This window comes from Xenopus laevis, chromosome 9_10L (genome assembly GCF_017654675.1).
Source record: "Xenopus laevis strain J_2021 chromosome 9_10L, Xenopus_laevis_v10.1, whole genome shotgun sequence".
NCBI lineage: Eukaryota > Metazoa > Chordata > Amphibia > Anura > Pipidae > Xenopus > Xenopus laevis.
The window spans coordinates 109,937,448-109,964,839 of NC_054387.1; the positions used below are offsets into that span (position 1 = coordinate 109,937,448).

Genomic DNA, 27,392 nt, shown 5'->3' on the forward strand with positions numbered 1-27,392 from the left:
GATGTATAGCTTTCTGGACAAAGGATCCCATTCCTGTAGTAGAAAGCCGTTAATACCATGATATGGAAGGAAAAGCTACTCACCACATTGCTGGGCGACCGCTACCATGGTGTAATGTCTAATCAAGCTGGCTACAAAAGGGAGAGCACTTGGGCGCAGGTCCTTGATCACAGCAGACATAAAGGCTCCAGTTAATGCCTGCTCAAAAGTTTTCCGGCCTGGGGTATCCTGAGCTTTGTATCGATGTGAAATAATGATGCTGGGGATGGACTTCTCTGTGAAACTGCAAAGGAACAAGGTATCACAAGGAAGCCTAAGCTTTTATTTCCAAGTATAGGGGCCATACATTTTACCTACAAATCAGTTAACCGTGGCCCTATCTGAGACAGGTCTGATCCATCTTATACAGATTATTTTCATGCCGTCACCCATTAGCCTAAACCATGATGGCTGGGCCAATCTAACAGGGGACCTAACATATAAAAGGAGTTCTTCTTTGAACAGATAGACATTTACACGTGAAAAGACTTAATGTATAGAAGCAATTAAAATATCTTTCAAAAATATACAACAATTAGGGCTATCAAGAAGTTAGAATTTTTCCGATTTATAACTTTTCTTTGCCCAAATACAAGTCATTCGACCATATTGGATGATAACCGTGTATCCTGCCTGGAATTTACTTGTCCAGCTCGCTCTTGGGGGTCTGTTGTGGGTCGGTCTTAATGGCCAACATTATGGGTGATTACCACTAACATTTCATTGCCACTGGAAACTCACCCGGTGCAGCAATGTTCAAAGAGAATCTTAAATGCATAACGGCTTTATTAAATCTCCACACTACTTGATCAAGAGAAAATAAAACCATTCTTTCTCCATAATTCCTCCCCTGAAACAATCTTTGCCATCACAAAGCAGAAGTATTGCGGTACAATCCCTACGATGAACATAATAGGAAAGTGCTAGTCACTTATCACCCACCTCCATAATGCCACAGCAGAGCATTGACAGGGGGATATCAAGTCCTAAACAAAAACACATTTTACTGATGTGTTTTCTGCTTTTTTTTCCCTTAGATTGGCCATTATAAAGGGATTTATGAGCGCATTTAGCCGGCTGCAAGAAGTGTTTCATTTTAGGCAGCAGATGGTGGCAATGTTTGCTCAGACAGTCCCTGGGCACAAGTTCCACCGTTACTGCTGCTTGTCCTTAGCAAAGCCCCAGCCATTAGGAATAATGTACTTTTTCTTGGCTGACAGGTTGAATCGGAAATGTGTTGAATTCACCTCTCGCCGTGAAAGATTCAGAAAAGAGCAGCTCCGCTTAGTATCAAAAGTGAATTTGTGCCGTCCATAGCGACCCGTGTATTTACAAAAACAGCAGCAATGTAAGCACTTAACCTTCCAAGCCCAAATCAGGGAATATTGGGAAGATCAACTTAAAACCAGACCATTCCCATAAATCAAGGATACCAAACGGTGTCCATAGAGCAAGTGGCAGCAGTCAAATGCTACATACTGCATAGTGGGGGTGACATACTCGCAATAAGAGCACTTCCTTGCAAACAGAAAAGCCACAAAAGAAGTAGTCTGTCCTCTTGAGCAATGGAAAAGAAAAACTGGACTAGGGTGACTACTTGCGATAAAGGCAAGCGACTATATTGAATGATTAAAATATAATAGAAGAGATGTTTAGCAGATATCTATGAAGAATAAAATACAGGTACGGGTCCTATTATCCATAATGCTCAGGACCTGGGGTTTTCCAGATAAGGGATCTTTCTGTAATTTGGATCAACATACCTTAAGTCAACTTAAAACATTAAATAAACCCAATAAAATAGTTTTGCCTCCAATAAGGATTAAAGGAGAAGGAAAGCTACAGAGGCATTTTATGGCCAATAGATTAGCTGCAACAGTGCAAGCTAGAATGCTATATTTATTCTGTAGAATGTTTTACCATACCCGAGTAATAAACTCTAGAAACTCTCTGTTTGTTTAGGCTAGAAGCTGCAGTATTAATGTGGTGTGACATCACTTCCTGCCTGAGTCTCTCCCTGCTCAGATTACAGTAGAGAAGGGAGGGGGGAGGAGCAAACTGAGCATGCTCACGCCAGGGCAATGAGGTTTAAAGGAAAACTATACCCACAAAATGAATACTTAAGCAACAGATAGTTTATATCAAATTGAATGACATATTAAAGAATCTTACCAAACTGGAATATATATTTACATAAATATTGCCCTTTTACATCTCTTGCCTTAAACCACCATTTCGTGACTCTATCTGTGCTGCCTCAGAGATCACCTGACCAGAAATACTACAACACTAACTGTAACAGGAAGAAGTGAGGAAGCAAAAGGCAGAACTCTGTCTGTTAATTGGCTCATGTGACCTTACATGTGGTTTGTATGTGTGCACAGTGAATCTTACGATCTCAGGGGGCGGCCATTATTTTTTAAAATGGCAATTTTCTATTTATGATTACCCAATGGCACATACTACTAAAAAAGTATATTATTATGATAATGGTTCATTTACATGAAGCAGGGTTTTACACATGAGCTGTTTTACTCAGTATCTTTTAATAGAGACCTACATTGTTTGGGGGGTATAGTTTTCCTTTAAGATGAAGGCAGGAACTCTGGTAGAGGACTTAGAGCAACATTACTTTGGGGGGGGGAGAGAGAGAGAGAGAGAGAGAGAGAGAGAGAGAGCGAGAGAGAGAGAGAATATGGATAGGCTTCTGATGCTCACTGAGAAACAGACTTATGTTGACAGTAAATAACTAAGTGGCAAATTGAGGGTGAGTGGGAAGAGCCAACATGCCCTGTGACTTTAATAGTCATGGCCCATGAAATGCTTTGTTTTCTGTTACTTGTAAAAGCCATGAAGCCTTTTTATTAAATGGGAAACATATTATCCAGAATGCTCAGGACCTGGTGTATACCAGATAACAGGTCTTGACATAGTTTGACTGTTCCTAATTTAAAGGAGAACTAAACCCTAAAAATGAATAGGGCTAAACATGTCATGTTTTATATACTGAACTTATTGCACCAGTCTAAAGTTTCAGCTTGTCAATAGCAGCAATGATCCAGGACTTCAAACTTGTCACAGGGGGTCACCATCTTGGAAAGTGTCTGCGACACTCACATGCTCAGTGGGCTCTGAGCAGCTGTTGAGAAGCTAAGCTTAGGGGTCGTAGCAAATTATCCAGCAGAAAATGAGGTTGGCCTGTTGTATAAGCTGATTCAACAGGGCTGATTATTAAATTCTGATGCTAATAGCACTGGTTTCTGTGCTGCCATGTAGTAAATTATCTGTATTAATTACTAATCAGCCTTATATTGTGACATTTCTATTCTATGTGTACTGTATATTGTGAGTGGGTCCCTAAGCTCAGTAAGTGACAGCAGCACAGAGCATGTGCAGTGAATCAGCAGAAAACAAGATGGGGAGCTACTGGGGCATCTTTGGAGACACATATCATCCCTGCTAAATGGCCTTGGTTGCCTTAGGCTGGTACAGAAGCCCAAAATAATTTAAACAAATAAATAAACCCAATAGGATTGTTTTGCCTCCAATAAGGATTAATTATATCGTAGTTGGGATCAATAACAAAGTACTGTTTTATTATTACAGAAAAAAATGAAATCATTTTTAAAAAAATCTGGATTATTTGGATAAAACCGAGTCTATGGGAGATGACTTTCCCATATTTCGGAGCTTTCTGATTACAGGGTTTACTGATAACAGATCACATACCTGAATTAAAACCTAATAAAAGACACATTCTAGAACTAGTATTGGTACCAAGGTTAAAACTATTAAAGAAAGAAAGAAAAGCCCTGCCTGAAAACAATGGCCACTAAATGACACTGCTTCCAGGACAGTGGATTTATCAAGGGTTTCCTTACTTGGGATGTGCCAGCAGCTGGTACAAGGCATGTTTATTGTCATCTAAGTTCATCATTGTCACCAGGAAACATTTGATCACCTCCCAGGCCTGCCTTCGGTAGTAGGGCTCAGTGTTTGCGCTTTTTAGACAATCCAAGGCTGTTTCAATGGCCTGCACAGGGGAAAAAAAACATGTTTTCTTTCTGGTAAGAAAAACATCTGCATTTATGATGAAACACAAAAACAACTATAATCCGTAAACTGGCATTCCTAATATAACAAAATAGGACATTTTCCATAATAAGCAACACAACAGCTCTAGAAGTCAAAGGCAAATGAATAAATTATTGTGGACTACGAAGATTATGGGTAAGTGAATGTCATTTTAAGCTGAGAAAAAATCTATAATGAATCAAATGTCTACCATTTCCAGTCACTTTTATACTTGATACCATTTAAAGAAGAAATAAATCCTAACTAAAGAAGTAGCTAGAAATGTTGTACATTATGATTTGGGCTTCTGTACCAGCCCAAGACAACCACAGTCCTTTACCAGTAAAGATCTGTGTCTCCAAAGATGCCCCAGTAGCTCCTCATCTTCTTTTCTGCTGATTCACTGCACATGCTCTGTGCTGCTGTCACTTACTGATCTTAGGGACCCACTCACAATATGTGTATATAGAATAGAAATGTCCCAATATAAGGCTGATTTTTTATTAATACAGATAATTACTATAAGGCAGCACAGAAACCAGTGCAACTAGCATCAGAATTTAATTATCAGCCCTGTAGCTTCATCTTATATTACAGACCAACCTCATTTTCTGCTTGTAAATTTGTAACTGCCCCTAAAGTTTAGCTCAACAGCAGCTCAGAGCCCACTGAGCATGTGAGTGTCACAGACACTTTCCAAGATGGTGACCCCCTGTGACAAGTTTGAAGTCTTGGATCATTGCTGCTATTGACAAGCTGAAACTTTAGCCTCATGCAAATAAGATGAGTATATAAAAAAAAAACGTCATTTTTAACCATATTCATTTTTAGGGTTTAGATCTCCTTTAAGAATATTGAGATAACATGAGCAGTTTTGCTTGATATTTTTTTCTCTTTGCATTTCGTCCATCAAAAACCAGTGAACTGGAGGGCTGTGGGTTACCCATCCCTTGCTATGAATGAAACACACAGGCATTACCTTTTCCATTGGCAGCTGGATCGAGGCTTTGCAATCAGTAAACTCCACTGTGATGCTGGGCCCTTGAATTTCAGTAACTATATACTGAAGCTTTTGTGATTCCTTGAGCATCTTCCTGTTACTGCCTCCGAATTTCCCCAGGACTCTGTAGGCCACATGGGAGATACTGTCTGCTGGATTGCGCAACGTTCGCCACAAAGCCTGAGAAGAATGAAACGCGTTAGCTCTAGGTTTTTCACAATGACTCATACAAATCAGCACAGGCTCAGAAGTCTGTTCGATTCAGCTACTCCAAAGGAGCATTTAGGGTAAGGCCATGTCGGCACCAAAGCTTGACTAGAATATCAATATATGTGGACTATTGTATTTTGGTAGGACTGTGGAAGTTAAAGTGATTTATAGATGACTAAAAGGACGGATTGATTTTGGATTAAGAACATATATAGATTGTCGTCTTGCCCAATATTCAGGCCGTGGTACTTAAGTCCACCCACTGGCAGATGAGCTCAGGGTGTTTTACTTATAATGTTGGTTACAGGGTCTATTGATTTAATTACAACAGATGCAAAGAGTAAAACCAAAGCTGAAAAAAAGTCTAAAAGTCTAAAAAACTAAATCAATATACAAAAAGGGAAAATAACTTCAAAATAAAAATTACTTGTTTGGAGAATGAAAAAGTCATCCTCTTTTTGAACACGGAGGGCACTTGTCTCTAAACAAATCTTTCTGAATCGTATCAGACATGTGACCGAAAATAACAACTTTATGCACCACCAATATAAAAAAAACTGACACTAATTCCTTTAAAGGGGTGATCCATCTTTAAGATGACTTTTAGTACATTATAGAATGACTTGATCTTAGCAACTTTTTAATTGGTCTTCATTTTTTATAGCTTTTGAATTTTTTGCCTTTTTCTTCTTTCCAGCTTTCATAATGGGGTCACTGACCCCAGAAGAAAAAAAAAAAAAAATTAATGTTTTGTGAGGCTACAATTTTCTTATTATTGTTATTAATGTTATTATTATTATTATTATTGCTTATCCATGAGATCGTAGCTTTAGGCAGTAGGCAATAATCAACAGGCCCCCTGTTTATCCCCTGTATATTTTGTATATTTCAGTACAGGTATAGGACATGTTATCCAGAATGCTCGGGACCTGGGGTTTTCCGGATAAGGGATCTTTCCATAATTTGGATCTCCATACCTTAAGTCCACAAGAAAATCATTTAAACATTAAATAAACCCAATAGGCTGGTTTTGCTTCCAATAAGGATTAATTATATCTTAGTTGGGATCAAGAACAAGCTACTGTTTTATTATTACACAGAAAAAGAAGATAGTTTAAAAAAAAAATCTGAATTATTTGATTTTGATAGAGTCTATGTTAGACAGCCTTACTGTAATACGGGTTTTCCGGATAACGGATCCCATACCTGTACTTATATTTCTTTTCAGGCCTCTCCTATTCACACACCACTTAGCAGCTAGGGAAACTTGGACCCTAGCAACCAGATAGATGTTGAAATAGCAAACTGGCAGGCCGCTAAACATAAATCTAAATCATTTAAAAAATATAAACAGATGAAACAATATAGACCAGTTGTCACAATATCACTCTTTACATACGTCTATAATTTATAGGTGAACAAGGCCATTTGCCCTAAAACAAAAACACAGACAATGAAGGACAAACTAATAACCCCAACAAACAGGTATGGGACCTGTAATTTAGAATGCTTGGGAGCTGGGGTTTTCCGGATAACGGGTCTTTACGTAATTTGGATCTTCATGTTTTAAGTCTACTAGAAAATCATGTAAACATTAAATAAACAATAGACTGGTTCTGCCTCCAATAACGATTAATTATATCTTAGTTTGGATCAAATACAAGCTACTGTTTTGAGAAAAAGGAAATAATTAAAAAAAAATATTATTTTATATGGATAAAATGGAGTCTGCGGGAGACCGCCTTTATGCAATTCGGAGCTTTCTGCATAACGGGTTTCTGGATAATGGATCCTATACCTGAACCACCAGTAAAGAAGATGATGCCGAATCAGTACCTGCATAAGTTCAGCACGGACAGGCTGAATGTGATCATAAAGGAAGTCAGGCTGTAGATTGTCCACACAAAGCTCCAAGGTCCTGAGTCCCTGGCTGACTAATGTCTGGGAGCCATTGAGAGCAGACACTAAGGGGTCCATCAGCATAGGCAGGTAAGGCAATAAGGAACTTAAGCGTACAGGCACAGTGAGGCACAGTTCCACAAAGAGATCCTTCATGTGCTGCTTGTGCAAGCCACTCTGTAGCATGTTCAGCCCTGCAAGAGAAAAGACCCAATGAAGCCAGGTGCATGCGGACTTCTAAAAAAGCAGGAGCACACCATGTCCTGGCCACTCACCTTGCAGAAGATTTGGGAGCAGCGGCAGGAACTCTTGATACAGAAGATCATGGCTGCCACCACCAATTGACCTGAAGAGGGCACGCAGCAGCAGGAAATAATTGTAGGGCTCCTTGGCTGTCTGTGCAAGTTCCATCGAGCTGTTCACAATTTTGTGCAAATGGGGCTGCACCAAAAGAAAACACACACAGCTGTACAAGTCATGCAACATTTAGCAACTCTAAAATCATAATAAACAAAACAACTCTCTACATATTGGTATCTAAATACTTGTCTTTCAGAAAGCTGGGGTCACTGCTTCTAGCAAACAGGAACCGCTTTAATTTTTAAAAAGGGAGTGGGGGAAAAAAGACCAGCTGAAACGCTTCATAAAAATACTAGAGTAAGGCCTGAACTAGTCCAAAAGTATTTCAGCCACAATAATGGCAGCACCCGAGTTTTGCATTCAACAGGTACAGACTCCCTTTGGCTTTTGTTCAAGCTGTATAAATAAATATTCGTTTGAAATGGACCTTTCCCTTTAAATCCACCCTAAGAGAATAAGAATGCTAATAAAATAAGACAAACATAATTTCATTTTTGTTTCGCCAGCAGCAAAGCCGGCAGGGGGGGAATATTCCAACAGAGTAAATTCTGATTTGCTAATTAAAAAGAATATGTAGCTGTGAAACTTCATTCCAGTGATTTACCTTTAGCATTTGCTCATTATCGGCAGCAAAGAGAGACACTGAGCCAAACACTAGCTTGAACAGCTTGAGGTACAAGTTTGAAAGCTCGACATTGGAACCCATCTCTGGAAGCCGTTCTAGCAAATACTCCACCAGGATCGTAGCGAAGAGAGCAGACGTCTGGGGGTTCGCCAAGAATGAGTTGGCAACGATCTGACAAAACAGAGGATTTGTTCCAGTCAAATCAAGGGGAAGTCACAGGTGCCTGGCGTCTGCAACAATTACAGTCCTACACAAGCAGATTTTACATGCAGGGATATGGCTGGCAGCTTAAGGTGGGCATACATGGAGAGATGTCGCCAAACGAGCGGATCTCCCTCCGATATGCCCACCTTGAGGTGGGCAATATCGGACTAATCCGATCGTGGGCCCTAGGGCCCAACGATTGGATACTAGCGAACGGGCTGTCGGATTGTGGGACCACATCAACGAACAGGTGCGGCCGCGATCCCACGGGATTTTTAGTCCCATCCGATCGAGATCTGGCCGACTTTCGGCCAGATCTCGATCGGGGAAGCCCGTCGGGGGCCTCCATACACAGGCCAATAAGCTGCCGACTCAGTCAGTCTAGTATATTTATACCGCCCTCATATAAAATTCAACAAATGACCAAGTCTATCCAATAACTACTAGGTGTTTTAACTAGGGATGCATTCGGTGCATCCCTAGTTAAAACACCTAGTAGTTATTGAATAGACTTGGTCATTTGTTGAATTTTATATGAGGGCGGTATAAATATACTAGTGATGCACTGAATCCAGGATTCGGCCTTTTTGAGCAGGATTCGGATATGGCTGAATCCTTGTGCCTGGCCGAACTGAATCCTAATTTGCATATGTAAATTATGGGTGGGTAGGGAAAGGGGAATTTGCATATGCAAATTCGGATTCAATATTCGCCCGATTCTTTCACCAAGGATTCCGCCGAATCCCAAATAGTGGATTCGGTGCATCTCTAAAATATAAAGAAGAAATTATACCTTTGCATTTTATAGCCTGTACAATAACACAAGGCTACAGTAGAGCAAATCACAGGCAAATGTTGTGCAACAATGAATAAATGAAAATGCTAACCAAGTAGGACCACCATACTTGCACACAAGTAAGCGGAGCATTGTTATATTAAACTGTAGCTGCTTGCCACCTTCCAATTCACAGAGAATCCCTCTGCATACTGAACTCCAGTTAACTAAACAGTCACAACAAAGGGGAAGGTTGGGCTGTATACTGGTAATCTAATTATGAACCATTCAAGGGCCAAACATGGAGTTGCTTAAATTTCCCTGTTTAGCTCAAGGGTGTAGATCAAGGGTCCCCAACCTTTTTTATATGTTAAAATAGTCAGGGAGCAACACAAGCATGGAAAAAGTGTTGTGATTGGCTATTTGGTAGCCCCTATGTGGACTGGCAGACTACAGGAGGTCCTGCTTGCATAACACTTGGTTTTATGTAACTAAAACTTGCCTCCAAGCCCGGAAATCAAAAACAAGCACCTGCTTTGAGGCCACAGCAACATCCAAGGAGTTGGTGAGCAACATGCTGCTCCAACTCTGTTGTTAGCAGAGAATCTGGGGCGTTAGAATAACCAAATATAAATGACATACCTGCAGTGCGTAATTTTTGGATATTCTCTCCACCATATAAGGAACAGTGGTCTGAAAGATTTCTTTGAAGGTCAAGGGATTCATCATAGTGAAAACACCTGCAAAATGCTCCAGCACCTCCTTCTCTTCTTTCATGCGCACAGTTTGGCAGTTGGCTACTCGAATGTAGGTTTGGCCGTTCCCAGCTATCTGAACCTGCCATAGAAAGGTCCAAATTTTACAATTCGCTGATGGTGACTACAACTATATGCAATTATATAGTAAAAGAGAAAGGAACCTATAATAATGACTGTTTGTCACCTAAGGAAGCTATGCAAAACAAGAACAACTATGGACTGTAAGATCCAACAAAAGCAAAACATACAGAACAATGACTAAATTACATTCATTCTGTATAAGTGAGGTCCATCTACAATCACACAAAAATAATGGTAGTGAGAAACAAAAGAGAGGGTACCTGATAAATATCCAAAGCTTGCATTGCGTATTTCACCAGTTTGATATAAATCTGCGTCTCTTTGGGTTGTAGTTGCTTGTTGGGCACAAACTGAGCCTCTGCAAAATACACAGCAGAATACAAAGTGAGGGGATGGGGTAAGAGACAATGAGGTAAAAAAACAGGCAGGGGTTGATATTAACCATTACCTCCAGGGGCTTTGCACGATGTAATGCCCCATGTGATGGTCTTAACTCCACACACCAGCGTTTTCACCAAGCTGCGACAGTCTGTGACTTGAAAAGTTTGTTTGTCTTCTTTGTCTTTCTCCCCCTGTTTATCAAACACCATAAGTGAAACCTGTGTGAGCGGAGTTGCAGGGGTAGCGGGGGTCGCATTGCCCGGGGTAGTGGGGGCGGGAGTTGGTACGGTAGGTAAAATAGCATCTGAGGCACAAAGTTCGGATTGGGGCTTGCACTTCTTGAAAATTGTTGACAGCTGGTAGCGGGCGATGGTGTGAAACTTCAGAACAAACACCTGAGAAAAAAGGTGTAAACGTAAATATAATATGAAGAGATAAGAAATAAAAATAACTACCAAAACAGCCTTACAACTTCTAATATCAATACCTCCAGCATTCTCATCAGAATATCACGGCCATTCCCGTTCTCCTGTTCACTTTTCGAGCGGATACAGTCGACCAAGTTGAGTAAGAGTTTGCAGGACATGGTCTGGATGCTGCTGGGTATTGACTCATCATCAATGTTTTTGGCAAACAGCTGGACAGCGAGGGACAAGTCATTCAAGGGAAGGTGCTGGCGGACATGATGCACAAGGTCTGCTAATGTGCTGTAAGCCAGAGGCCTGTTGACAAAGAAATAATTGGCTGAGGTGACACCATTGATCACATGGGATATGATTGCCAAGCCAGCAGTTGCACATTTAGAATTTATACCTTAGGGTCTCCCGGGCAGTATATCCAGAACCGATCAGAATGGACTCATCAAATAGTTTATCCATAGATGGTATGAATTCTAGAATTAGAGCAATGAACAATTATTAGCTATACCTGCCTGTATGTGGAGTAAAAAACGGTTTCATTAGTGCAGCCCTGGAAAATAAGAGTCAAAGACTGAACAGCAGGTTTAGTTAGGTTAGGTATCTGATAGGAGGAAATTGAAGAGGAAGGACACAGAGATTAGTGTCAGACACACTAGCATCATACTGTGTGTGAGAGAGCAAGATACGTACGACTTCTTAGATCTGTGCTGAGAATGTGCTTAGCTGCGATCAGGAGCTCCTTGCGCAGGTGGGCCGTCTCTGGTGGGCAGTTGGTCAGAAGCTGTAACATGCCCTTCACCATTTGTTGGGAATGCTTAGCAACAATATCCTATTAAATAAATACAAGAAAAAAGTTTAAAGAAAAACCAAAGTGATGACCATAGCCTACACCTGGTTTCCCATCACTGCCCTTGTAGCTTACCTGGTAAATCCTTATGATATAAGCCAAAAACGATAATGTTTTGATCTGAGCTGCAATGAAGTCAGCATAGAGCTCCTTATTGTACAGTTTATGCTGCCTATAATTGAAAAGAAGACAAAGATAATTACATTAGAAATGTTCCGTCTATACTCCTGTGATGAGACCCTGATGAACATGAGCTCTTTTGGTCACACAAGCTTTAGGCATTTCATACCTACACTTTATCTATCTATTTACTTTATCTATCATGTTATCTATTTACCTTATCTATCACATTATCGATAAAGTTATCTAGCTATCACGCTTCTATCGATCGATGACGCTATCTGCTATCTATCCATCACGCTATCTATCACATTATCTATCTATATTCATCTATCACGGTATCTCTAAAGATCTATCACGGTATCTCTATAGATCTATCACGGTATCTCTATAGATCTATCACGGTATCTCTATAGATCTATCACGGTATCTCTATAGATCTATCACGGTATCTCTATAGATCTATCACGGTATCTCTATAGATCTATCACGGTATCTCTATAGATCTATCACGGTATCTCTATAGATCTATCACGGTATCTCTATAGATCTATCACGGTATCTCTATTCATCTATCACGGTATCTCTATTCATCTATCACGGTATCTCTATCTATCACGGTATCTCTATCTATCACGGTATCTCTATCTATCACGGTATCTCTATCTATCACGGTATCTCTATCTATCTATCTATCTATATCTATCTATCACGTTATCCATCACGTTATTCATCACATTATCCATCTACCACGTTATCTATTTACTCTATCTATCTATTTACTCTATCTACTCTATCTATCTATCTATCTATCTATCTGACAAAGCAGGAAAATTCAGGTCTCATATTTATTAACATCCCTTATAGATACCAGTGTGGTTTTGGTGGGAAGAGAAAGAAGCAGCATTCATAGATTTAGAACAGGGGCAACAATCAACAGACATAGATTTGGCACGGGAGCAAAAAGCAGCAGCAATGCCTTTTGGATAGAGGCAAAAGGAGATAACCATGACCTCCTGAAAGCAAAATGCTGTTCATGCAGCAGCTTCTTGACCTAGACATTAGTATATATGAGTAGAAGTTGCACAACCATCTTCCCCCTCTAACAGTGGATCACAAGGCTGAGACACTGGTTTCAAACCAACTGGCACTAGTATCAGAAATCACTTAATATACAGATGCCAAGCAATATTAAAAGCTCCAAAATGCTCTATGCCCCAATAAGAATTATACAATTAGTGGCTCAGTTATATACGGCACATATGGATTTGCCGGGTTCATCCTTACCTGGCGTTGGGAGAAACTTGGGTGATGATAGTGCTCATTATCAGCGGCACAAATTCTGAAACCGTGTTGTGAATATTTAATTTGTAAAGCTGCAAGGAGGAGAAACAATTCATCAGAAGTAGTTTTAACAGTGAGTGGTCTGCAATGCATTATGTTTAATATTTGTTATTAACTGGTTTCATTGCCATAAAGTTTCTATTGGTAGGAAGGAACCATATTTGAACATTAATGTAAAGCAAGTTTCCAAACAATTTAAAGGGCATTATATCCCTATGTTGGTGCTCTCTGACCCTCGATAAACTTAATGGTGAGAGAGGGCTATTTCATTGGAATTATATTTCTGTATCAAAATATACCATATCTGGCACCAAAACATAAGTTTTGCCCAGGCCTACAACACAACTGCTACAAATCCTGATTTGCCCTGCTTCTAAAGCAGATTTCACCAAATAAACTGGCTCTACAGCAAATCATTCCATTAAAAATACCCATCTGGTGTGTGAAATTATATATCTAAATTATGTATGAAGTTCCTTACCTGATACATGAGAACCACTATGATGGGCAGCTCAGCCAGCACCTTCAGGGAAAGGGAACCCTTTGGAATAATAGTGTGCTGCACAAATGAGAGTTACATCAGTATCTAACAAACAAACTGCTTTTCACATCCACACTCCGCAGGTACATAATACAGCCTTTCTTTCAAGCAAACACATGTTAAAGGGCATATGAAGGCAAAAAAATAAAATCCCATTTTTACTTTCTTTAATGAAAAAGAAACCTATCTCCAATATACTTTAATAAAAAAATGTTTACCGTTTTTATAAGAAACCTGACTGTATGCAGTGAAATTCTCCCTTCATTTACTGCTGTGGATAGGAATTGTCAGATGGTCCCTAACTGCTGAGCAGGGAAACAATCATACTTATGAACAGCAGGGGGAACCCCCACCTTACTTCCCAGCCATGCAGAACTCAAGCAGCTTTGTTTATGACGATCCCTAAGCAGCCCAGACCACACTGAGCATGTGCACAGTCTTAGTCTTGCAAAGATGTTTAACAAAGTTACAAGATGGTGACCCCCCCTGTAGCCAACTTTGAAGGCATAAATTATTTGTTTGATTAGGCTTGTGGTGCAGTAAGTTCATGTTTATATTTAGTATACAAAATGAAGCATTTCTAGCCTTATTCTATTTTAGACTCTACATGCCCTTTAAGCACTTCCAAGGATGACAGGTATACGAGCATGGTGGGGCATATTTAAGCGTTTGTAATTTCAATGCTCTGGACCCCTGACATGGTTTTCTGTGTCGAAAGACTCCCATTACTTGGTATATATCCCTATATTTCTGAACTACCCCAGTTACAAGACTCACACTATTGGGTATACATACATATATTTTCCAGTCCATCTATGAACATGATGCTTCCCACTGGAAGCAAATTTTTATGGGTACAAGTCCAACAATTATTATGGGGTTATAAACTGGCAATGCAAAAAAACTATATCAGAATCAGTTTTGCATTCAGGGGATTACAGAGAACCAATTTTTGTCCTTTTCATGCCCTAGGAGGCCCTTATTTAATAATTATCTGCCTTATTTAATATTCATGCCAACACCTGCCAATGACACCAAACGTAAGACTCACAGTTCTGGTTTCACTGTCGTCCCGTTCTGGATTCACTTTTACCACGATGGTAGATATCATGCCAACCATTTCAGGAGTGGGAACAGTGTTATCGGCAATTACTGGAGGATTCTCAAAGTAACGGTTCTTGTATACATAGGACACAATGAGAAGATTAACATTACTACTTTAAAATTGAAAAAAGGGGAAGTGTAATAGGAAATCATTTCTACATTATCTCTACAAAAACTATCATGCATGGTCATTTAGGAATTAATGCTATCCATACCTAAAGCCTAATGTGTATTAACCCCAGCACGGCTGAATCCTCAAAATGAAGGGCCCTAATCCCGATATTTTCAGCCAAGGCAAGAAAACTCATTCAAGTCCTGATCAAAAGTGTCGCAGACTGGTTTCTTTTGCGGGGTTATTACAAAGCCTCGATTTTTATTTGGTCAAGGTTTTTGGGGGAAAAACTTCAATATTATAGAGGAAAAAAGCTTTTTACGTTTTATTATAGCCCGAAAAGCTGCTATAAAAGCCTGAATCCAAAAATCTGCAGTTTCAAAGGTCATGAAGAAGTCAATGGTAGATGTCCCTTTTATAATTTGAAGATATCGTGATCTGCTTTGGTTTTCAACCAATAAACCAAAAAATTAAGGGTTTATGGGGGATAACCAAAAAAAAAAAGATTGAGCGATTCGGGAGTCAAATCCGGAGAATTCATACAATTCGAAATTTTGCTCAATTTTATCAAGTCTTTTCCAGACCCAAGTTATTTTATTGATAAAATCATGGATGGGAGTTTAGTCGAGCTTGGATAAGTAAAAATATGAGAGAAATTTGAGATTTAATAAATAAACCCCCGTAATGTTATAACACTGGGAAATGTTAATTACTGCATTTCATACTCCTTGCCATAATCAAAAATGACAAAGTGAAACTAGATGTGAAAACTTACCACAACTTTGGAAAGATCCTTATAAATCTGCCTGACGAAGTCCAGAAAATTATGGATCTAGAAAAATTAAGAAAATCTTTACTAACTTGTAACAGTACTGTTGCTTACACAGTCACACTCTCCTAGGGTGTCTTCAAAATAATAACATTTGTAAGAAGATTACTCCAAGATCCCACTCCTGGCTTACCTCCTGAGTAATGGGTGGCCTGAATTGTTTGTGCAGCTCAATAATGATCCTCAGGCAGATCAATACATTCTCTTCATTTTCAGTCTAACAATGGAAAGATAGAGTTCAGTTTTAAATGAATTTGAATTATCAACCCCAACCCCGCAGGAATACATCCTGCTGCCCATAATAAGTCAAAATGCCCAGCATCCCATAGGAGTTATGAATCAACAAAAGCAGGGACATTTCAGATTCCATTAATCTTTCTTCTTTTAGGTTTGTAAGGACATACCTCAAGGAAGCGGAACATTACAGAGAGGACGTTTTTGGTATGAGGCCGGAGGTGTTCATTGGTGGGGATTCTGTGGATTATTTCTAGGACCAGTTTCCGTAATTGCTGGAAAGAAAGGCAAAAGAAGACTCTGTAAAGCATAATGTTATGACATGAAGCGAAGTCAGTGGGATCATGGTCTTGGTAAATAAAGGAGGCAAGGTTAAAAGACAGAGCTGTCAAATGATCTCTTGTGGAAGCCAACAGGCTCCAGCCACACAATGCCTTGAAAAGCCATATCTAGTCCAAAAGCCTCCAAACTGGATACTCTTGTTATAAGGTGTACAATTTGCTCCAGGTCTAGCAACCTGCAATAAACAGGTGAATGGTTTATAAAGTTTACCAGAACTGAAGCAAAGATTTCATCTCTTATTACATATCCAAGAGAGTTTAGCTCTGTGATCATCCTACTGCAAACTAATTTACCCAAATTGCATTAGAAGACTAGCAGTCCCTCTGATGAGGATTACAACTCCCACTATCATCATCATATTTGCTAGGCGGCTGGAGGAATCCAATCGTGCGCGTAAACAGTTTATTAGATACCTGAGCGGGTTTCTCCTGCATGAACTGAACTTCCCCATCTTGTAGAAAAGTAAGGAAGCGTGGAATGATGTGTTCCAGGAACGTGGAATACTGGGGCGAGGTGGTGACATTCTAAAAAAAAGTAGTGAATCAAGAGTACATACAAGTTTAGTCCAGGTCTCAATGCCCTCTGCAAGGCTCCAACAAACAGATATGAATACATAGTGAAGTAATATAGTCATGAACATTAGTTTTGCCAACAAGAATAAGTAACAGGTTTTGCAAAATAATTTTTGTAAGATAAAGAAAAAAATTTAGTTTAAGGGCAGAAACACACAGTCAGAATTGGGGAGATTAGTCACCCGGCAAAAATCTCCTCTTCTTTGGGGCGACTAATCTCCCCGAACTGCCTTTACCTTCCTGTCAGCTAGAATGTGAATCGCCAGCAGGACGGCACTTGGAGCGCTTCGTTTTCTGAAGTCACCCGAAGTTGCCTCACAAGGAAACCTCTTGCGACTTCAGAAAACGAATCGCTCCGAATGCCATCCCGCCATCGATTTACATTCTAGCCAGCGGGAAGGCAGTTCGGGGAGATTAGTTGCCCCGAAGAAGAGGAGATTTGTCGAGGGGTGACTAATCTCCCCGTGTGTCTCTGCCCTAAAGTGTGAAATATCCACGAATGATGCTGCTCGCCAAAAAAAAAGAAAAATACTTGAGACCACCTCAAGCCTAATGTCAAGATTATACCCAAAAAAGCAATCAGATCTTATCAGTTTTGCTCTCAGTTCCCCATGTGAAATGTGCACTAGCTCCCACCTACACATTCAACACAGATACGCATATACAAACACACAAGTGAGTCACATTTCACACTTTGAATGGGAATCAAGCGTGAGATTGTCATCTTTTTGCAGAAAGCAATCAGATCTTATCAGTTTAGCTCTCAGTGCCCAGTGTGAAGGTGCTCTCACTGACACACTCAACCAGGCACGCACATGCACAAACAAGCACACAAACACACAAACACACAAACACACACTAGTGCCACAGATCACACTGTTTTAAGAGGAATCAAGTCTGATGATCTCATCATTTTGCCCTTCACATTATGCTTTCAATAGGGAGTTCCTTCTAACTTACCTAACAGACTAACAGCCCCTTTCAAAACAAATGTAGACATAGCAGCATATATTAATTGCACTTGCATATGTGATAGATCAAATACTCTTATAACATCTTAGCATTCACCAAACATGCCCACCTCAAAGTTCTCGCTGACTTCTTGCATCATTTTCAACTTGGTTTCATCAGCTGAAAAAGACAAGAGATGGGGTTACAGCCAGAACGCGCCGTTTATATGTTACATCACTTCCGCCGCTGCTCTCTCAGCACGCTTCCCCCCTCCCATCTGACTCGCAGGCTCAGATTTTACTTACAGCACAGTGCGCTCCTTTTCTCTCACTCCCTGTCAGATATGGCCCCTCATAGCTTCCGTCTCATGTGCTCCCCCTGCTGATCCCTGTCTGCTCAGATACCCCTCCCCTTGTTGTTAGTGCGGGGAAATTCATTGGCGAGGGGGAGGAGTAATTATCAAAGGGGTGACAAGCGGAGCGGATTGCAGCAGGAGCAGGTATGCTGGTTTTCTGTGTCAGTCCTTGCTGGCTGACAGGCTGATTGTAGCTCATTCCCATTTAACCAGTACTGCTCTGGTGCTGCTTCAAAATTCATTGCAGATGGGGAGAGACTAGCAGGAGGGGTGTGAAGCATCTTGCACTGACACAGTCTGACTTTTGACTCCCTGTATCTCTGTGTCCACTCTGTCTAACCCCCTCTCTGGTCTCTCTCCATTCTTTCTCACCAACTCTCCCAATTTTCACATAACCTCCCTCTTAACTTACACACCCCCTCCCACCTCAGTCTCCAGTCCTGATTTAAGTTTCCCTACTTCCTTGGCCTTTCCCCTATGACATCACCTGTGGCAGGCAAGAAGGCAAAGGCAGAACAGAGCCAGACATCTTTGTAGATTATAATGCATAATGTACCCCCTGCTATAATTTATAAAGATATTAGAAGTCACCTCGGAGTTATGTGACCTGTATAAAAGCACTCGGCCTTCGGCCTCGTGCTTTTATATGGTCACATAACTCCTCGGTAACATAATATCTTTATAAATTACAGTAGGGGGTACATTATCCACTATATATTACACAAAAGCCATGAATATCTTATAAATTATATCCTTATAAACGGTGAGTTCTGATGTCATCAGTTATAAAGGTGAGTTCTGGTGTCATTTCTGTCACATGACTCACTGAAATTTGTGTATTATAATAAATAAAGTACCTGCAGTTGCAAAATATGAGGATATTAGAAGACACACACACACACACCTATTGCTGAGGGGCCTCAAACCTTATGCCCCAAATGCTGCACTCACTCGTTTGCACACAAAATGGCAAATACGACAAGAGAGCAACCTGTGTAGAAGGGATCAGTCAAGAAGAGACTTACGGGTGTTGACGTCTGTAAGCGCAGCCACAAACTGAAGGTATTTCTTCATTAGTGTAGTTTGGTCGACCACGGTGGGCCCTGCCGGAGGTACGAAGGCCATTTTTCTTGGAAGTTTTTAGTTACAGACACAAACAGAACTCAGTTGTCATCTCACCTGCAAAGAGAGAGGAAAGTTTTATATCAGGTGAAGTTCTGTAAATCTTTACAGGGAAACAAACATAAGAAAATGAGAATAGATAAACTCCATGGAGAGGGGGTACAACTTATTGTGGGTCATGGCTCACAAGCAAAAAATAAGAAAAATAAAAATCTTTCCTTTCTGAAAAGGCACATCTCACTTAGTGGTTGAAAAGGCTTTTAGGATGAATTAGTATAAGATAATATAGAGGGCCAAGGGCATGATTATGCTCTTTCATGTTCTCCTAAAGCCATAAAATGCACCAGAACTCTTTTCACGGACTGTGACTCAATGTGCCCTGACTATGGACCATTTAAAGGGCAAGTCAACCACAAAATAAAAATTCAGTGCTATTAAAGTTATGTATAATAACAATTGCTATTGAAAGAGGCATTTGTTTGACTCCTGGTTGTAACTTTTTAAACAATGTTGCAAAAGTCTTAGTTCCCCAACTGGTTTGTTTGACATTGTTTCAACAGTCTGAGCCACGAAGACAGAACAGAAAGGGACAAACACTGCTTTCAATAGCAACACATACACACATAACTTGTTCACTTAGCGGAAACATTTAGTGGATACATTTAGTGGATACATTTAGCGGATACATTTAGCGGATACATTTAGCGGATACATTTAGCGGATACATTTAGCGGATACATTTAGCGGATACATTTAGCGGATACATTTAGCTCTGTCCCTGCTGTTGGGAATCCCTGGGTTTCATTAAAGGCAGCTGTTATAATTGATACAATAGTTGCTAATACAGCAGAGATGCTGCTGAGAAATGTATCAACTAATGTAGCAAATTGTAACAGTTCAGAGTCTGCACCTGAATTACTGAGTTGTCAGACTGAAACACCAGAGACACGAACATTAAACTTTAAACTTAGACTTTGTAAAAACAGTAAAAATAAATAAATGGAAAGTAGTTGAAAAAACTTTTTCTGGAGAAAATTTTGAAAACAAAGTGTTTGGAACGTGAACAACTACTTTAAACAACATAGAAAATTGGTAATGAATGTATATTGCAAAGTGGCTTAGAATGATCTTTTCTTGTATTGGGCAAAACATTATTTTTTGGATTGACATTCCCTGTTACCCTCATGCGGGTTTATTCCAGTTATCTGTACTGAAAGCATAGCAGCTGCTGCTTTTCATTAATAAATAAAAAACAACAATTCGTCCCATTAGGGCAATGGAAAATGGCTCATCTCAGCGATGCAAGCTTGTATCTCAATTTGTGGATATTTTTTGGGTCAGTGGAATGTTGCTTTAAAACACTAAAACTACAATTTTTGAGAATCTATCACCTGATCTATGAGCACACAAGTCCAAGATGACCATTTAAATAAGTGCGGAGTGTTTCCAAGGTTTTATTGACTCCCCAGACTTCGGCAGACTTCAGGAAAACAAATCGCCTTGTGTGCCTTCCCCCAGGCGATTTTCATTTTAGCCGGCGGAGGGCAGGGGGCAGTTCGGGGGAGATTGTCGCCCCGAAGAATCATCATCATCATTTATTTATATAGCGCTGTCAAGATACGCAGTAGCAGGGTAAACTATAATAGGAGATTTGTAGCTGGGGCAACTTATCTCCCAAAATCTGCTCAAGTGGCCTGACCCTAAAGATTAGAGGTAAAAGTAACAGCCCCACTGGCAGGAAGTAATTAGACTGATTTTCCTAAGTGATTTATATTTTTTAAAAAAAAAATCAAATGTCAAAGTATTTTTTTTGAAAACTGCACACTATGGACTTGATTTGGGCATTTCAATTAAGCTTTAAAAAGGACTCTGCAGCGAAGAATCGACTTTCTAATACCGTAATTGGACTTCCATTTGATGTGAAAGGCTTTTGGGCAGGGTTTATGGGTATAAAGGTGATTGAGCACTTGATTCTCTATCCTAAGGAAGGGAGGGTTTACCCCCCCACATGTTGATACTGTTGATGTCTAAATAAAAGGGGTAAGCTCCCCAACTGCAGGAAAAATAGCGTGTTTGCTGATCCATAAAAATCCTACTGTGCCCGCATAGCTGGACATCAGTGGGGTAATAAATTGCTCAAATATGAATATTTAGATGGCCTGGAAACTGAAGAGGCCATAATCTGATCAGGGCACCGGAGCAATCTGAATTGCATGTGGCCAGGTATAGAAACTTCATAAGATTGGACCCAAAACTAGAGCCTCAAATGGGCTTGTGGTCTAGTTTGGACCTGTTCATTTCGGGAAACTAAAAAAAAAAAAAAAACAGCTTATGACCTTATTGATCAGATGTCTAAGAGGACCAGCAATCTATGCCATGCTTAAAAATATTTTTCTTTATTTACTCCTCGAGCTTTACTAAAGCCTGTCATCACAATTGGAACTTTTTTGGAATTTTTTTTCTGATAATGCTCTGAAATATATCAGCTATTACCAGTTTAGAATGTGTGCATACAGTGCTTATATGGGGGCAGGAATATGAAACCAATTTCTTTTTAAATCATTCATTGAAAAAAAAAAAAAAAGAAAAAAGAAAGAAAGAAAAATTAGAAACAGGGTTGAAAGTGTCATTATTTGCAAGTGGCACTCAGCTCTGACTGGCAGGTGTATCCATTGATCAGTCAAAGCTCAAAGGCTGTGCAACAGAGGAAAGGCAACATGAACACACTGGAGAACAGATAGTAAACTCTGCATGGAGAAGTATCAGGGCTTTGGGAAGCCTGAAAAAGTCTTATAGAGCTAAAAGCTGATTACATATAGATACACAAAAGACCTTTTACAGTATGACATACCTTACACAACCATTGCAAGTGCGTATTTACAATGTGCCATATTTCAGTTTGTGAAATTATATATTTAACTCCATTTCATTAAAGCGGTTGTTCACCTTTAAATTAACTTTTAGTATGATGTAGAGAGTATATTCGGAGACAATTTTGCAACTGGTTTTCATTTTTATGATTTGCGGTTTTTGAGTTATTCGGCAGCTCTCCAGTTCACAATTTTAGAAATCTGGCTGCTATGGTCTAAATTACCCTAGCAACCATGCACTGTTTTGAATCACAGACTGGAATATGAATAGGAGAGGAGTAATACAAAGTAGCAATAACAGTAAATGTGTAGCGTTACAGAGCATTTGTTTTGAAAGTTGCAAAGAAGAAGGTAAAACAATTTTTAAAAAATGAAGACCAATTGAAAGGCTGCTTAAAATTGGTCATTCCTACTAAAAGTTAACTTAAAGGTGAACCACCCCAGTAGGGATGCACCGAATCCACTATTTTGGATTCAGCCAAACCCCGAATCCTTCGCGAAAGATTTGGTTGAATACCGAACCAATTCCGAATCCCAATTTCTCCAAATTCCCAAATCCCAAAATCTCAAGACTCTGCCAACAAACAGCTTCTGTTTTCTTCTCTTCATTCAGATATTTATATTGTTAAGGTTTTTTAAATATAGTTATAGAAGTTCTCTTATAAATCAATATAATATTTAAGTAATATTTTCCATGGAACAGAATTGATATTATGGATGTATTGTAGATCATAATGGGTCAACATCACTAAAAGTAGACCCCCGCATAAGTAATGTATGGGCACTCCTGATCTACAACAACAGAAATAGAAAGCAATAAAACATCAGCATACAAATGTTAGATTGACTCAAAGGCCGTCTCCAATAGACTGCATTTTATAAAAAATAATGCAAATTTTTAAAAATGATTTCCTTTTTCTCTGTAATAATAAAACAGTAGCTTGTACTTGATTCTGACTAAGATATAATTAATCCTTATTATAAGCAAAACCAACCTTTTCGGTTTATTTAATGGTTATTGTTTACATGATTTTCTAGTAGACTTAAGGTACGAAGATCCAAATTACGGAAAGATCTGTTATCCGGAAAACCCCAGGTCCCGAGCATTCTGGATAACAGGTCCCATACCTGTACTAAAAGTTCATTTAAAGGCGAACATACCCACATTGTTGGATCCACTTGTAAAGGAAGGAATACCTAATATGAATGAACTAAAAGTGCATTTGTAATGGGAAATATAAACATCCTGTGTTTGAATGACTCTAATTTTGAACGAACATGAACCCAAATCACATTTTGTAGACCCTTGCAATTAGAATAGTTTACGGGTCCAATGCAACCTCAAACCACATCAGAGTTGAGAGAAAGCGAGACGCAAATATAATTAAAAGACCAACTGCAACATCCATTCTCAGAGTCCCTCTGACAGGCAATGCATATACAGGTATGGGAACGGTTACCCAGAATGCCCAGGACCTGAGGTTTTCCAGACAACAGATCTTTCTGTAATTTGGATCTTCGTACTTTAAATCTACATGTCAGAATTCCTGCCATAAGCTTAACCATGAGATCTTACCTTCAGGCAGTAAGCTACAATCAACAGGGCCCCTGTTTATCCCCTGTATATTTTGTATATTTGTATATTTCAGTACAGGTATGGGACCTGTTATTCAGAATGCTCATGACCTGGGGCTTTCTGGATAACCGATCTTTCTGTAATTTGGATCAGCATATTTTATGTCTACTATTAAATCACTTAAAACACATTAAAGAAACCCAATAGGCTGGCTTTGCATCCAATAAAGATTAATTATATCTTAGCTGGGATCAAGTACGAGATACGGTTTTATTATTACAGATATAGGGAAATTTTTTTTTAGAATTTGGATTATTTGGATAATATTGAGTCTATGGGAGATGGCCTTTCCATAATCCTGAGCTTTTTAGATGACACATTTCTGGGTAACAGATTCCATACCTGTTACAGTATACTGCAACTAGTTATAACTACACTTGGGGGCAGATTTATCAAGGGTCGAATTTCGAGGGTTAAAAAAACCCTCAAATTCGACCCTCAAAGTAAAATCCTTCGAATACCGAATTCGAAGGATTTTAGCGCAAAAGGTCGAACGATTCGAACGATTTTAAGCGATCGATCGAACGATTTTTATTCGATCATAAAAAGTGCCCAAAACCTATATACAATGTCCCCATAGGCTAACATTCAATTCAGTAGCTTTTATTTGGCGAAGGATTGAGTCAAAGGATTTTTTAAAGGGACAGTACTTCGATTATCGAATGGTTTTTACTTTGAATCTCTCGAATCATTCGATTTGATCGAAATTCGAATATTTTTGGATTCAAACTATTCACTCGAGCTTAGTAAATCTGCCCCTTGATGTCCATTTAGTGGACCCCTCTAGTCTCCGTCCAACCATAACCCCTAGCATCCAATTCAGATTAGGGGGGGGGGGGTAATGGAAGTTGTAGTGCAATAATATAAGCAGCATTACTGCTCAGAGATCCTTGACCTGTCAGCATAATAACATGGAGCTTTACAGCACAGGGACTGAATGGAACACATAGCAGCAGCCATTGGCCATATCCACAGAATTGCCTGTATGAATAGAGAGGCTGAGCAGCAGGAATGGCTGGGATACAATGGGTACATGCTACAGCTGGGGCTAATGAGGCCATGGAATGAGAGGGCACTTTCCCTGGGGCACCTTAAGAGTAGATCTAAGCACAATGGACTGGTTATATTATATATTCTCAGGCTATATTACATTAGGCACACAAGTGCAACCTCTAGCACTAGCTGCACTCACTTCGGCTGTGAGGGGATGATGGGAGCTGTAGTTCTCCAACAGAAGTTCAGTTTGTGGGCCTGGATGTATGCCCTATGTGCTATGTGAATGTATCCCCCTTTAAATAAAGCCTCTGCCTTCTCCTACTGCCCTGGGTTCCCTCCATTCCTACAAATGCAGCCATCCCATTCCCACCTGGGATTAAGCCTCAGACAAAAAACAATCCCTCCAGCCCTGAACTCACAGCGAAACCCAATTGCACCTTATTTCCCAACACGCACCGGCATTCTACGCTCGCAGCAGCTGCAACTCACCGCATCCGCCACCTCCCGCTCTGCAGTGGGCCCGTTCCCAATCCCATCAGCCCTCGCGCCAAGAAGCCTCCTTTACAGCAGCTGAAAAAAATCGGCATCGCTACAGAGAAAAACCCCAGCCATAAATTGCGACCGCGTCTGATTCAATGATTAAAATGCCCCGTGTCCTTAAATTGGCTGGATTAACGCGTGATACTAAGGAAAATTGCCATGGACTATTTTGTAAAGCGCAGTGATACGGTTATTATGACCATAGCTTTCGATGGTCTTCTGACGTCACTGTCGAGCGTCCGCGCTTACATACGAAAACAATGGGTTAGATGAGATCCGCTTCCGAATCAAGTGTGGTTGAGCGGCTTTGTTAGAAGAGTTTATCATGGAAAGGAAACGTGTATGCAAATTTGAACTAGAAATGTAAAATATAATGTACCTAAATTATCCATGTGGCTTTTTATTTTCCACCATCCTGTGTAATGATCAAATGGCATGTGAAATGTAATATTATGGTGCTTTCTGATGTCAGAATTTCATACCCTGATATAATTACTACCAATTAGTTATTTATATATATATATATATATAATTATATAATTATTATTTTTATGAATACAATTATTAAAATGAATGAATACAAATGATATACACAATATGGGCAAAAGAATTAAGAACTCCCATCGAAAATGACGGTTGCAACTTTTTCTGGCAAAAAAAAATTCCTGCCTTCCTATATTTTTTGGTTATCAACTTCCTACTTTGCCTCTGCTCCCCCCCTCGTTTGACTGTAGCAGATAATATTCATTTTTATTAATTTTAAAACCAGCACCATATATTATTCATTATTGCTTACAAGATTAGGGAGGGTTTTCAGCAATCCTATATGTCTCCTTTAAAGGAGAAGGAAAGGCTACAATTAAGGAAGCTTTATCAGAAAGATCTATATAAATACACCAGTAAACCCTCAAAGTCCTCTGTCAAAAGAAAAACTGCATTTGTTTCCTTCTATTGTGTACACATGGTCTTCTGTATCAGACTTCCTGTTTTTAGCTTAAACCTCCAGAGCTAGGGATTGAGCATGCTCAGTTTGCTCCTGTCCCCTCCCCTCCCTGCTGTAACCTAAGCCCAGAGCTATGAGTGAGCTGGGGAGACTCAGGCAGGAAGTGATGTCACATCAAGCTAATATGACAGCTGCTATCCTAAACAAACAGAGAGCTTCTAGAGCTGCATTCTGCAGAATAAATATAGTGTTCTAGCTAGCACGATTGTGGCTAATCTATTGGCAATCAACTGCTTTGATAGCTTTCCCTCTCCTTTAAAAGTTGCTGATTCGTTGCTAAGGGTCACTTTTATGGTGGCAGCATTGTTATTAAATGAGGATTCGAAACATGTTCATTAGTGAAGAGCGAATCTGTCCTGAAAATGCATTGAAGAATTGAATGGGTGTCAAAAAAAAGTTTTTCGTGCTACAGTTTGTATACATTGTTTATGCCTTTGTCTTTGTGACCTCAGGGTTGTGATTGGCTATTCCCCTCCTACTGTGCTTCTGGCAGGTACTGTTAAGACACGTCCACCCCCTCATTTGAAACAGGACAGGGACTGTAGCACATCTATAGGGAGCTCCAATAAAGAGGCCATTTTAGAAGATAATGATAATTTTTAGCCCAGTGTGAAACCACTACCATAGATTATTCATTATTGCCTACAAAATTGGGAGGGTCCATATATCCTATATGTCTCTTTTATAGTTTCAATCCTTCTCATTTCTCCCTGAAGCAGCTCTGGGAAGGGAAGGGGGGTCACCGACTCTTTAAACAGTTCTGATTTGATACCTTGAGTTGATACATATCTTGGCTTAAACCCTGCTGAGCATAATCCTTGAATTTCATTAAAGGACCAGTAACATAAAAATGTGTTTGTATTTAACAAAAAAAACACTAAGACACTTTTAAATTCACAAAGTCTTTATTAAGAAATAACTTACCGATTTTTCGCTTGCACTCCTATTCAGAAACAGCGTCAGGGCGACGATCCATTGTGCGGCACTCGATTTCTCCTCCCTGGCTAGAAGGCAGAGAGGAGAAACCGAGCGCCGCACGATGGATCATC

General features: G+C 39.7%; 1 protein-coding gene across 4 annotated transcripts in view; it reads right to left on the reverse strand.

Annotated features, from left to right (window-relative positions):
- Window positions 1-25,557, reverse strand: part of trrap.L (transformation/transcription domain-associated protein L homeolog) — a 132,337-nt gene extending 106,780 nt beyond the window's left edge. The window contains exons 1-23 of one of the 4 annotated variants that reach the window (XM_041575843.1): window positions 25,290-25,557; window positions 19,202-19,355; window positions 17,952-18,001; window positions 16,712-16,822; window positions 16,127-16,231; window positions 15,856-15,939; window positions 15,669-15,725; window positions 14,729-14,854; window positions 13,618-13,695; window positions 13,080-13,168; window positions 11,748-11,844; window positions 11,516-11,654; window positions 11,220-11,298; window positions 10,894-11,128; window positions 10,474-10,801; window positions 10,286-10,383; window positions 9,829-10,023; window positions 8,187-8,378; window positions 7,498-7,663; window positions 7,160-7,416; window positions 5,093-5,293; window positions 3,921-4,072; window positions 84-283 (exon numbers count right to left, since the gene is read on the reverse strand). In XM_041575843.1, the coding sequence (XP_041431777.1) occupies window positions 84-283; window positions 3,921-4,072; window positions 5,093-5,293; window positions 7,160-7,416; window positions 7,498-7,663; window positions 8,187-8,378; window positions 9,829-10,023; window positions 10,286-10,383; window positions 10,474-10,801; window positions 10,894-11,128; window positions 11,220-11,298; window positions 11,516-11,654; window positions 11,748-11,844; window positions 13,080-13,168; window positions 13,618-13,695; window positions 14,729-14,854; window positions 15,669-15,725; window positions 15,856-15,939; window positions 16,127-16,231; window positions 16,712-16,822; window positions 17,952-18,001; window positions 19,202-19,301 (3,139 nt within the window). In that variant the 5' untranslated portion in view covers window positions 19,302-19,355; window positions 25,290-25,557. Of the gene's footprint in view, window positions 1-83; window positions 284-3,920; window positions 4,073-5,092; window positions 5,294-7,159; window positions 7,417-7,497; window positions 7,664-8,186; window positions 8,379-9,828; window positions 10,024-10,285; window positions 10,384-10,473; window positions 10,802-10,893; window positions 11,129-11,219; window positions 11,299-11,515; window positions 11,655-11,747; window positions 11,845-13,079; window positions 13,169-13,617; window positions 13,696-14,728; window positions 14,855-15,668; window positions 15,726-15,855; window positions 15,940-16,126; window positions 16,232-16,711; window positions 16,823-17,951; window positions 18,002-19,201; window positions 19,356-25,219 lie in introns of all 4 variants that reach the window. The other 3 variants (XM_041575844.1, XM_041575846.1, XM_041575847.1) reach the window with 3 other exon arrangements.
- Between the last annotated feature and the right edge of the window lie 1,835 nt (window positions 25,558-27,392).